The sequence below is a fragment of the Solanum dulcamara genome, chromosome 11 (assembly GCF_947179165.1).
Source record: "Solanum dulcamara chromosome 11, daSolDulc1.2, whole genome shotgun sequence".
Lineage (NCBI taxonomy): Eukaryota > Viridiplantae > Streptophyta > Magnoliopsida > Solanales > Solanaceae > Solanum > Solanum dulcamara.
The window spans coordinates 32,609,160-32,622,403 of record NC_077247.1 but is presented as its reverse complement, the minus strand read 5'-3'; the positions used below and the strand labels follow the sequence as shown (position 1 = coordinate 32,622,403).

General features: G+C 35.0%; 1 protein-coding gene across 1 annotated transcript; it reads right to left on the bottom strand.

Moving 5' to 3' along the window:
* Positions 1–3,102: 3,102 nt before the first annotated feature.
* On the bottom strand, positions 3,103–8,397 carry LOC129875149 (protein GET1-like). Its single transcript, XM_055950587.1, has 7 exons — positions 8,057–8,397; positions 7,455–7,534; positions 6,586–6,656; positions 4,660–4,730; positions 4,495–4,576; positions 4,234–4,283; positions 3,103–3,639 (listed from the first exon to the last, which is right to left on the bottom strand). Exons 1-7 carry the CDS (start codon positions 8,153–8,155, stop codon positions 3,568–3,570), a joined length of 525 nt encoding a protein of 174 aa, XP_055806562.1. The 5' UTR covers positions 8,156–8,397; the 3' UTR covers positions 3,103–3,567.
* Between the last annotated feature and the right edge of the window lie 4,847 nt (positions 8,398–13,244).

The following is a 13,244-nucleotide window of genomic DNA, read 5'->3' as shown; positions in this document are numbered from 1 at the left end:
GAACTGCATAACTATTTCAAAAACATAGATTAAATCAATGCAGACATAACTACATACTTGTTGCAAAACAAAACAAACAAAATAGAGAAATCATCTTTTCTTCATTTACTGGAAAGTTGATGAGCTTGATTGACTCAAATGATTCATTTTAGTAGCATTGGACCTTGTCCTCATTCTCTTATTTTCTCTCATTTCTTGAAGACCATGTTGGGTTACAACAACCTTTTCTTTTCATTTCACACCTGATTTTGGTTTATGATGGCCAAGATTTTCAATCACTATATATAGAGGAGTTCATAGGCATTCCAGGCTAGATTCACAAAAATATATTGTCTTAGATGCTTAATAAGTTTGAATTGAAAAGTATGTAAATCAATTAAGAGAACTTACATTGTGTATTGTAAAGCCACTTTGGGTATGTAGTATTACCATTCCTTAAAAGGTGTTCCTCTTCCTCTTTCAGTGAAATTAGGAATGTCAGCACTAACATTAGTCCCTCTTCCCCTTCAAATCACACCAGGAACATTAGCAGCAACAACAGTCCCTCTTCCCTTTCCAGTGGCACCAGTAACAACAGTCCCTCTTCCCCTTCCAGTTGCACCAGCAACACTTGTTACTCTTCCCCTTCCAGTGGCACCAGCAACACTTGTTCCTCTTTCCCTTTAAGAGGCAGCAGCAACAACACTAGGGCTGTACAGGGCAAACCGATAAACCGCACCAAACCGACAAATCGAATCAAATCAGAAAAAACCGACTAGTGGTTTGGTTTGATTTGGTTTGGTATTTGGAAAAAAAACTCGATCATTATAGGGTTGGTTTGGTTTTAACTAAAAAAGTCAAACCGAATCCAAACCGACCCAATTATAGATATACTACTTTTAAATTATGTTAAACATAAAATTATTTACTAAAATGTAATTTATGAATATTTTCTTTAAAATTTTTCATGATTTTTGTTTTCTTTCTTACATTTAGATTTGGACTTGAGAAGCCTATCTAAATAATATACAAAAAAAGCCCAGAAAAAAATGAACACCGAAAGCCCAAAACATGTTATGTGCTTTTCATTAGATACTATGAAAAACCCAAAAAACACGAAAAATCCGAGAAAAATTGATATAAAAAAACCCGACTTTTATTGGTTTGGTTTGATTTATAGATTTAATAACCCGACACAAATGGTTTGGTTTGTAAAAAATCCGAACCAACCCGGTCTATGCACAGCCCTAAATAGCACTAGCCTATAACATAAGTAATTAAGTGAAAAAAATATTGGTTTAGCTGTATAACTAATTAAGTGTTACCTATTTTGTAGAACCTCTTGGTCGACCTTTTGATCTACTTGTGGTTGGTTGTGATTCAGTTGGTGCTGCAGAAGAACCAACACTTGATATTCCTGAACTTATCCCTCTTGGCCTTCCTCTTCCTCTGCCTGTATTTGCTTGATCATTCAAATGACAACCTCTCTTATTGTGACCCTTTGCATGACAAAGGTTGCAGGTCATGTCAACACCTCTTTTGAATAATTTACTTGTCTTTTTTTCATTTTGCTCCTTCCTCCTACACAGTCTTTCTGGCCGTTTTCTTATATCAGGTGGTATAACAAAAGGATTAGTTGACTGTGGCCACATTTGCATATTGCTAACTGGCTGAATGAAGTGATTATAGGTCTTGAGGTAAGTCTCCTTGTTATACTAATGTGCAACATAGTGAATGGGCTCCAATCTTCTAAAATGAAGTGCAGCTATAACATGACAATAAAGTATACCTTTTAGCATCCAAGATCTACAAGTACAAGTGTTGTTGCTCAGATTCACCACAAGCTCAAGGATTTTCTTCACAATGCGATGAAATCAACTGACATTATTAGGTTTAGTTAGGTCGGTTTGGACAGAAAGTCGCCCGAGTTTTAGGATTTGTCGAATGAATTTGGGATTAGGGGTATTTGTTAGAAATGGGTGGGTAGTGGGTCGAGTTTTAATTTGGAAACGGGTGTATAGTATTTTAAAATAATTCATTAACTATGTGGATGAATAAAAAACACCCAACCTTCAACTGGGCTGGTATTTTAAAGGTTGAAAGATGTTAATGAGGGTATTTAAACACCTGTGTAGTTAAAGTACTAAAGTAAGTTATGTTGTCAAGTTTAGGGTGTTTTTGATGTATTATCCCTAAAGTATTTGGGGATAGTTTGTTTAAATAAATAAAGGGAAAATGGTCAAAATGTCCTTAAACTATTTGAAATGAACAAAAATGCCTTCCGTTTATATTTTGGTCCAAAAATGTCTTTACCTTCAATACTTTAGTCCAGAAATGTCCCTATTGTTATTTAATGGGTCAAAAATGCCCCTTTTCAAATATTATTTATTTTCTTTTTGAACAATTTTTTTTTCTAATAATATTTCTTTTATTAGCAAATTTTTATTCTACTTCAATTAGAAAAAAAAATTAAAAATTAAAAATATTTTTATTTTATTATAATTATTTTTTATCATTATCTGAATAAAAATTAATAATGAATTTATTATGATCTCATATATATGACATATATTATCCGTTAAAACATAGAGTACATGAAATTATTCCTTTTTAATTGATAAAATGAGATTAAGAAGAATAAAATAATTTTCTACATTTTTATTACTTAAAGTGGTTTAAAAAGAAAGAAAATAAGAATAGAATTTCTTAAAAGTAATATTTTTATAAGAAACAAGATTTGTTTTTTCTTAAAAAAATATATTTATCCGAAAAGGGACATTTTTGACCCATTTTGCAATAATAGGAGCATTTCTGCACTAAAGTATTGACGGTAAGGACATTTTTGGATCAAAATATAAAAGGAAAACATTTTTTGTTTATTTCAAATAGTTTTAAGAATATTTTTGAATGTCTTTTCTCTCCAACACGAAACAAAAGTTCTTTTGACTTTTTATCATATGATTACTCTACATCTATTAATATTAGTGTCGTGTTTAGACAATTTTCGTCATTACATTAAATCTCATCAATCCTTCGAGCAAAAGTATAGCATCTATTGTACGTTCACGAGATACAAGTCCAAACATGGTGGATTCTAGACAAAAGAACAAAAAAAGAGAAGTGTCGAGAAACAAGAAATCTTATCCAAACACTAAAAAAGTGCTTAAGGGTTATTTTGGCTTAAAAACACCTAAAACAAGTCAATACAAACAAGCTCTTACAAATCTTAACTTATGTCTTATTTATAAGTCATAAGTTGCCATCCAAAACAGGCTCTAAATTCTCCAAGATATATGCAGTTGTGACCTATAACTGCGTTTATTTCAGTTACTATTCATAATTCGACACTTCTATAGCTACAGTGAGCACAGCTGTATGCTTTCTGTTGTGCCGCTGCTGGCAATACCATACAACGGTTACAAGTTATTCCTCACACCTTTATCTTGTCAAAAATGATACAGTAATCGACTCGTTCAGGACAAAATTTCATCTACAGATACGACTACTAATTGCAATCAAATAAATACACATCAGTAGACTGACAATCTTGGTTCTTTTCGACTGATGTGTATCTAGAGCCTTACTCTCCTATTTGAATATTTTCCGGCAGATAAGTTTGCTGACTCTAGTTGACAATATTAACCATGGAATGACTCCCACCTGCAGTTGCATTCCACAGAGTTGGTCAAACATTGTTCAATAAAAAGACATTTTTGGAAGTGACGTGATTCATGAATACTGGATTAAGAGCACACCAAAAGAAGGACAAGATTTGACAAAACAAAAGCTACAAATGAATCACAAAAAGTAAGAAAAAGTAAAGAAGACTGAGATCTTCAGACTCTCAGTCGCATTTTTGTAAGTGAATGGACACCAAAACTATCAATCAAGGCATTTTAATAGTTAATGAACTTAGGATTTCATAGGAAATGACGACGGATGAAAATACGGGAGAATAAGCAACCCCATCCCCGCGCGCACCACCCACGAAAGCCAAATTACCTTTTCCTAACCTCTTAAACTTTTCTCAAGATATCAGCAACTATACCCTGCCCAGAAATTGAGTGAGTAGATCCTTCTCTGAGTTCTTATAAAAGGCAAGATATGAGTTTCAAGCCTAGAGAGACAACTTATCAAAAGAGTACAATCTCAACCTTCAAAGATTCAAACTCAAGACCTAAGCTCATTACTAGTCCATATAGTAATTTCCTACAAAGAAAATTACAATCAACGCTAAATCCTCATGGTAGTTACCGTGACATTTTCATTCGCTGGACCTCCAGATCGCCAAGACAAAAGCCTACCTGCAACATGGAATGTTATAGCAGATCAGTAACAGAGTCTCAAAATGGTGGTGAAAGCAATAAATATATATTTACTATATATCCCATTGAAAGGCATAGCCAATTAGTGAAATATAAAATCAATATTACCAGCATATATCACAAAAGTCCTAAAGTTGATAAAATGATCTGCAAAGTCAAGAAACCAAAATACTAGGGGATAACAGATTACCAAAAGGTTGCAGGAGCTGCTTAGGTATAGAAGCCACAGGGATACGCCAAAACCAGATAATCAGCAAGAAGTAAGTCAAGACCTGTGTGATCAGTAGCTGATTAAGTATCTTACAATTTTAACAAAGGTTGTCAACGTTTGACTAGCAAAGCTCACATGCATTACCTTTATAGCAGTTAGGGCCTTTCTGTATGTATCATATGATGATTTCATCTCTTTCATGAGTTTTTCTTGATCTGTATGGAACTAAATGCAGTTATTAGGAGTAAACAACAACAGGAACACCAAATACACCTTAATCTCATACTAGTTGAAAAAGGTATATGAATCCTCGATACCCATTTGAGAATCATGTCCTCAATAATTCATTTTACAACAAATTAAGGACTTTCTAATACTAGAGAATCTCTTTATTCTTTCACCGACATACAAATCTAAAACTCAACCAGAAAACTTTCAGCAAAAATGAGATGAATGTAAGTGTTCCAACATGACTAATCTATACTCTCACCTTTACGAGAGTGCTGCCTATTTGGTTCTTATGCATCCGTTAAGTTCTTCTCTTTGCTAAGTCTGCATGAATTCAATGTGTCATATCGGCGTCCATCGTACCATTCTTCTAGAAAACTGAACCAAAATATATGAATTTGTCTGCACATAGGTGCCACAATCCCATTTAATCTCACATCATCTTTGTTCTTCTTATGAGGGACTTAACTTGCAGCAAACCGATTCAGTTTTACTTCTCCACATCCTAATACCCTTATTCTCTAGATTACCTAGCTTCAGTTCCAACTTTCTTGTTGACTCCTCCGCAAGTTTCATCAATAAACAAAATCTAATTTGTAAATAGCATGCTTCATATATGTGTATACTATTGGTTAGTCTTTTACCATATATGGGAAACTCGTCTACATTTTCTGACTGTTCTCACACTAGCAACCACTCATTCTCACATATCTTTTATTCCATTTATATGTTGATATAAATTCCTTTCTTCTCAAACCCACACCATTAGCTTTTTTTGGAACTCAATCATTGCTCCCTCTAAGTGAATGATTATCATGTGGAGATCTTTCTTCATCTTCCTAAAATATTTCATAAATCATCTTAATCCACGTTGCTCGGACTCTCCAAAAATGTTGCCGCACCCGTGTCGAATCCTCCAACAATACACTACTTTTAGAGGACCCTACACACACCTGTCAACATTTTTGAAGAGTTCGAACAACATAGGCCTTAATAGAGAATCACACCAAGCTGTCATTAGTTTTTAACCATAAGAAGGATAGTAGATTTGGTTTCTAACTATTTATGCCATAACTGGCAGGGAAAAAAATGTCAATAATCAGATAATTTTTTGAAATAGACAATAATCAGATAATTATGGAAACTTGCTACTTAAAAGGATCCTTGCTCAAATAATTTATTTCCTAAAAACAGGCAGGTGTATTTGGTCCTTCAATATTCCCAGCTTAGTGTTCATGGGGTACAATACGTTGTTAATGGAACTGACCATTTGGCATTTGCTATGACAGCCATTGAGAACCCCTGTCCCCCAGGTTCTCCAGAAAATTATGAAGCAATTTGCTGGCTGTGTGCACGCTAAATGTGATGTGCTGAGAGGATGTCATGGGTCAGTAAGGAAAAAGATAAGATGTTGAGGTGATACAGTTAGCATGCCAAACCTTGTTCCTTTATTACTGAACCTAAAAAGACAGATATTGTGCTCTTAAAGTCATCTAAGTCTGCTTGTTTCACCACCCAAATACTTTAGGAATACTGTTATAAGCCTAATTAGTAGTGGCATAGCTAAATTTGATAGAAGAATTTCCAAGCATTCTTCTATTAGCTTGCTTGCTATGGTAGCCCAAGTACACCAGACCTAACACAGAATCCGGGACTCTGATTTCTTACTATAGTGTTTTCTACTATGAGTACCTTTAGTTTCTTTCTACATGCTGTTTTACTTGTCCAACTATAATTTGATGGGGAATTACGAACCTATGCAGAAGCATTCCCATAAATCAAGTCTATAAGAATTATGGATAACAATAGTAACTATTCTTAGTATGGTAGTATATGCCATACTTTTTGCAAGTTCCTGCTCCTTGGCTGCTGCCGTCCTCCTTAGTTTTGCAGCTTGTGCAAATGTTGACGGCCTGAAATCAATATGAAAACAACATAAGCTTTTACATATCATAGATACTTTACAAAATTATCATCTACAAAGTGAATTATCAGCCTATAGAAACTCTCACTTTCTTAGATAAAATCCAAGAAGAAACAGAAGAAATAATAGTATTATGGTTGGAAACCTAGACATTTCCTAAGACGAATCATAAGTTTTATACAGCATTTCAAAACTGCAACTTTTGTTTTCACCATCTACCATTAACTATCAACATATAGTTTTCCATTCAGTATGGATATGAAGATAAATAATACTCCACCCTCTCCAATCAGACACCCTTTCGGGGTTGTAACATTCGAAATGTTAGAAATCATTTCATTCAATTACAATTTTCACAACCTTCAGGAATTCAGATTCATTAAATCATTCAAGTTTTTGAACTTTGATACAATACTTTCTCTATCAAACTGGATTTTCAACAATTACTTTAACATTTTCATCCACTATCATTTGTATAATATAAGTCCAACGAACATTTTCTTTTTTGATCATGTAAGGTAAAAATCAAATTAACATCTTAAACTCCACCTCGAGTAAAATTACAGCATATAGAATGTGACAGAGGATTACTACTAGAGGGATGTAACTTGTCAAATTCATAGTGAAATTATCAAAGATAAATATTTGTCAAGAGATCTTTGAGAGATAGAGAAAATATAACAGTCATGTGCAGAACTACAAGTAACACGAATTACAATAAAAGACGTTGAATTCTTATACAAGATCACATAAAGATTAGTTACTTGAACTATTTGGAATCACTTACTGTGACATGGCATTTGCTTCCTTTTGCAGCTGCTTAATTTCTGCACGCAATTTCAACTCCTCAGCATTTACAGCAACTCTCTGACAAGGAAGACTGTTATATTAGACATAAGACAATAGCAAATCAACTAATTGTTTAAGAAAAACAGATTAGAAAATTCGTGATTTATCTAACCAGGAAGCAATCTGACTTTATTTGTGTAAACTCTTGACAAATCAATTATTCAGCTAACAGAGAAGATCAATATTCAGCAATCGGTGTGTGTATGTGGTAGTACATGAGATGATGCACCACTAAAGGAATTGATCCCTAGTCCTCAAGATAAATAACTCAACATTCAACCACGGGTTCACGTACTCCATATTTTAACCATGAATTCGCCCCTGGATATGTGTACGTACACACACACACTCTCACACACACACATTACTCATAAATGTTGTAATTAACAAAAACCAAACGAGAATAGAAATGAGGTGACAAAATCAATAACGTATCAGAGACGAAATACGCACACATGAATCCAAATTATATGATACAGATTGTGAAATTAATTAATATAAAAACTAAAAAAAGAGGTGGGAATGAAATGGAGAAAATACACTGGTATTGAGTTGGACATAGCGGGAGAGGTACTGAACAGCGACGACGATAAGGAATATAATCGGCGCGCCAACGGATCCTTCCAGTGATTCCTCCATTTTTCTTCTCCTCTTTACCTAATTTTGCTTTTATGGGTTACTCATCTTCGCTGCCGAACCAATTTTTTCTCCTCTCTCTTTTCTGAGATGCCTTTGATTTGAAATTTTCCGCTTCATATTTCACCTGATTTACGCAAATTTCCCTTCCCTTCCATTTTTATTTTTAAAAGTTATGCTAGTATAACCTTTAAAAATTACATATTAGACTCAAATCTAATATTTGTGAATGAATTAAGTCCCTAGATTGTGATACATTGATTTGCGAATGATTTGAGTTCCCTTGATTTTGTTCTTGATAATCTTCTTTAAACTTAACATATTTTTACATAATATTGCGTAATTGATGATTTCTATGAACTTATTCTTGAACAAATGATTTTTGACTATTTACATCATAATCCCTCATGATATTTTGACTACTATTTGATGAATACGATTAAGGATTGAATCTAGAACCTTGAACTTGTGAATGTATGATTTTGATTGGGATGTGAGCATGATGGTAGTCTTGATGAAACTTGATAGTCTTTGCATCTTCATTATTGGACTAAATTGAATGGTTTCAACTAAATGTTGTCATAAATGATTGTCCCAACTACTCATAAATGAATGATTTGGGAATGATTGGAAGATTGATTGTTCTAAAGGATTGATTGGATAGAACCGATGAACTGATAAAGGTCCATATGAAGCTTGTTCATTGGTTGATTGGGATTGATTGTCTTATGAGCATTGAGTCTTGGGAGGAGTATCGAGCACCGATTTAGGTAAGAGTAAGTAATAACTCGAACTCAATAACTACGTCGTCAAACGTAGGAGAGGAGTGAACCGTTAAATCAGATATTTCCCTATTTTATTGTTCTGAAAAAATAGGACTCGATTGATTATTGGATCCAGATTGATAGATTTGTCCTTTACCCTAGCAAGGTATTGGACGGTTGTGGCAACAGTAATGAGCTTGTTGTACGATCACTGGCTCATAAGTGATTGTTGTTGGATAAGAGAAACTCCCATATAGGTGTTGATAGTACTCTAATTTGATTAGATTGGATTGTATATGATTAGTCTCTGTCTAAACCTTACTCTTGCTTTAGACTTGTGACATCTTGATCGAGCTTCTTACTTCTTGATTTGAGTTATCTAAGTTGATAATATTCTACCTTATACATGTTTAATCCTGTCATATTACATACTCGTACATTCCACGTACTGACGTCTATTTGGACCTGCATCGTTTCATGATGCAGAGACAGGTACTAAAGGTCATCAACAGGCGCATTGTTAAGGATCTATTCGTATTCAGTTGATTGGTGAGTCCTCCCTACTTCCGGAGGATGCCACATTTATCTTTCTAGCTTTTGAGTTTAGTTTTCATCATTTGAATTGAGGTAGCCATAACCTGTCATTGACACCATTTAGATTGTAGTGATAGAGTCTTCATAGACTAGATTGCTGACTTGTTGATTTGAGACTGTCTTTTGGCTAGTTTCATTCATACTAGTCTTGTTGATTTGATTAGACAGATTGTTAGCCTTTAGCTTTATTCTATAAGTATCTATTTGATCATCTTGATGAGTTAAGTCTTTCGCTGATAGAGAGTTGATTAAATGATTGTGTGAATAGGTCAAGTGGCTAGCTTGGGGACTAGCAATAGTCTCTAAGTGGCAGCCACTCCTAGGGTACCCTCCCGAAGCGTGACAAACTTGGTATCAGAGTACAGTATCTAAGAGTCCTAGGGAGTCTATGAAGAGGTGTCTCGTAGAGTCTTGCTTATGGGTGTGCAGTGCACCACACTTACAATCAGGAGGCTATAGGACATTAGGAATTGTTTCACTTCTTTCATAGTCTGAGTTCGTGCGATAGAGTTTAACTCTATGAAAGTTCCCTCTTTATTCGTGCATTGCTCAAATCCGTTCGACTACCCCTCATACTCAAGGTGGTTGGAACAGTAAAACTCAGATCCTTATTAATGAGTTACTTTCAGATAAAGTATTCAGAGGTTAAAGATACTGCACTAGGCTTGAGAGGAGTCGATTAGTGTGCACAAGTCTATTGATTTGAAAAAATGCACCCTCATTCATATGAATCGTGCGTTGAGCCAGAGCAAGATGTATTTCCTTACTCTCTTATCTAAAACCTTACTTCAGATGTTACCCTCAAGAGGAAAGTTATATCTCTAAATGATTAGTGTCACCATTCGATGGAATATGATTTGAGGCATAGTAAGCTATGATTCGTAGAATGATCCTAGAGCTAAAAAGATGGAGTTAGAGGAGTAGAAACCAAACAGTGAGAACGTTAGTTGATTGAGGCATATACCTAGAGTTAGGTATCTATAAGGTAAGCAATGAGGTTAGAAGCCAAGTCCCTTTGACTTTGACTAAAGATGTTATAAGTATCATCTAGCTTTCATGACAAGAGGTAGAGGAAGAGTTGTTAGTTAAGATGAGTTAGAGTACACTCTAACCATGAGAGGAGTTTTATGTTGAGGTGTCTTTGTATTAGTAAAATACCTAGTATAAGTGTTGAACGGAAGGGAAGAGTAGTCATGAGATGATAGATCTAAGCTAGGCTTATGATTTTGAAGAGAGAGCTCCATGTTATTTAAAGGGATATCAATATAACTAGGCAATAAGGTGTAATAAATGGGTAAATAGTACTTAGGTTATGAAAGGAGATAAGGTGATAAACTGTAATTAGACAGACAGTGAGACGAGGATCGATTACTTGTCATGAGGTCTTAGTATGAGAGTGTTTCTTAATTTCACCTAGTAGTTGTAAGTTGGTATAGTATGCAAGCAGTGTGTGATGTTTGTGTTAGTACTAAACCCTACGCTTGAATTTGAGATGAGTAGTGTAAAGAAAGAGGGGATAGCATTATGAGTATGATAATGCTACTTTTAAGATTTGATTTAGTAGGTTTGACATGGTATTTGCGAGAGATTTAACTATTAACTTACGAGGAGTGTGTGTTATGAATGGGGAGTATGTGACCCTCAGATCTAAATAATGAATTGAGTCTAAGTCAATTGGTAAGAAGAGGCTTAAGATGTATTTGAGATAGTATAGAGTTGTATGAGGCTCTAATTTTATGAATTGCTTTAGGTGACTAATTGGTATCCTTTAGCTGCCAATATGGAGAAGGCTGGATGTGAGCTTATCTTTCTACTTAGTATCCATAATAATTGTTTCGAAGGGAGTTGTATATAGATAAGAATGAGTCTCCGGTTATAGTTCAAGTTTCCTTCAACTAAGTTAGGAATATGCGAACATAGAAAATAAGTGTTAGAAGGCTAAAGAGAAGAGGTTAGACCATAAGAGTTAGAGAAAGTGGATGTGTATGCCAATAAGAGAAGCAAGTATAGAAGGATGTCTAAAAGATAGAAGGAAGTAAAGGGAAGTATATTAGAATGAGACCCAGTAGCAGTTTGGTATCTTCGGGTATAGTATAATCAAAAAATTTAAGTGTTCTTGTGAATAGTGATACTCTATTGTGTGGAGCAGTGTGCTTATATCTAAGTGTACAGAATCAGTCCGTAGGATCAGAGTAGTGACCTTTAAGCTAGGGGGAGTGATAAGGTAATAAATCAAAGTAAGTCTTGAGTTTTTGATAGTGATGAGTTGATCAGGATGAGACATCGATGTTTTTTTTTCTATCTCGCATATTCGTAATACTTCAGTCGAGGTGATGCTTTATTCCTTCCCTATGTATGAACACCATGCCCATGGCCTAGACCCATACACCCCCATGTTGATGCATATCCACGATGAGTTCTAGGATGAGAATTGATAATTTTATTTAGTCATCCTAATTTTGTCTCATGAATCTAAGAGTTTTCAGCCCTATGTTACCCAAGACATGACTCGAGTTTCATAATATGTATAGTTTCATGAATTCATGATAGGACCTGAAAGACTAGAAAGATCATATTAGTTATGGATGTTCCTAGATCAGACTTTCTTGAATGAATCGTGCTTATGAATTTTTGCTCTAAACCTTTTTTTTGATTCTTCCTTTCCAATCCTGATAGCGATGTTGATGATAGTAGACTGAGTTGAGTGAGAGTAGATAGGGGAGAGTGAGTGTTTCCTGATTGTGATAGTTGTGTTGTACTTGTCTAGTTAAGGATAAAGGTATGGAAGAGGAGCGAGATGAGATCCTCTAATGTACAATAGATAGGTAAGAGTATGTTAGTATGTCTTTGGGTAAGAGCTCATGTAATAATGAAGGTAGAAGTGTTAAAGTAGGCTTGACAATTCTTAGATATGGTTGAGGTGGTTAGAGTGATAGGATTGAGTGTGTGATTGTCATTATGAGAGTGATGGTAGTAGGCAAATGATGACTTTTGGGTGATGATTGTGAGTGTTTGTATGAAGTGGTGAGGAGGAGGAGTATTCTATAAGTAAAAGGTCCCTATAGAGGTATAGAGTATGAATTCGAGGGTTAGATTTGTATAAGTATGATAATCTTAAGACTAGCACCTTAGGATTTAGAGCTAGGCTTAAACTTGGTAAGAGGAATGTTGAGGGGAGCATTCAAGGTTGTAGCTCTTCTCTCATCCCTAGTATGATGTCTTTTAGTGAGTGAGCTCCCTATTTTTGAGTGGGTTGGACCAGACTTAGTTCACCAAGTTATAGAGGAAGTGAAAACCATTCCAGAGAGTGTGAAAAATTGAGGTGAGGGGAAAAGACTTGAAGTTTGAGGTGAATGATTGGATGTATGTGAAGGGTGTTATGAGGCTTGGAAAGAAGGGGAGCTTGGGCACCAATATATTGGTCTTACTAAATTGTGAAGAGGATTGGAGATGTCACTAATAAATTGGAGTTACTTTCTGAGTTAGCTGCCATTCATTCGGTGCTTCATATCTCGATGATCGAAGGAGTGCTTGGGAGATCCTTTGTTGGTAGTTCCCATTGAAAGTGTTGAAATCAAGGATAGTCTGTCCTATGAGGATGAGATGAATACCAAATATCCACTTCTATTCGTGCCATCAACGATGATGTTGAAAGTAACGTCCTATTCTTGATTCGAGTTGATGTCTTCTTTCTTGAGTTCGACGGTTGATGATATAGATGTTTGAATGATTCG

Bases quoted from the DNA above. Each gene is read 5' to 3' on its own strand.
- LOC129875149 (XM_055950587.1), bottom strand. From the start codon at position 8,155: ATGGAGGAATCACTGGAAGGATCCGTTGGCGCGCCGATTATATTCCTT. The intron at 6,657-7,454 runs GTAAGTGATTCC...TATTGATTTCAG, and splicing joins GAAGCAAATGCCATGTCACA to GCCGTCAACATTTGCACAAG. The intron at 4,284-4,494 runs GTAATCTGTTAT...TCCATGTTGCAG, and splicing joins GCAGCTCCTGCAACCTTTTG to GTAGGCTTTTGTCTTGGCGA.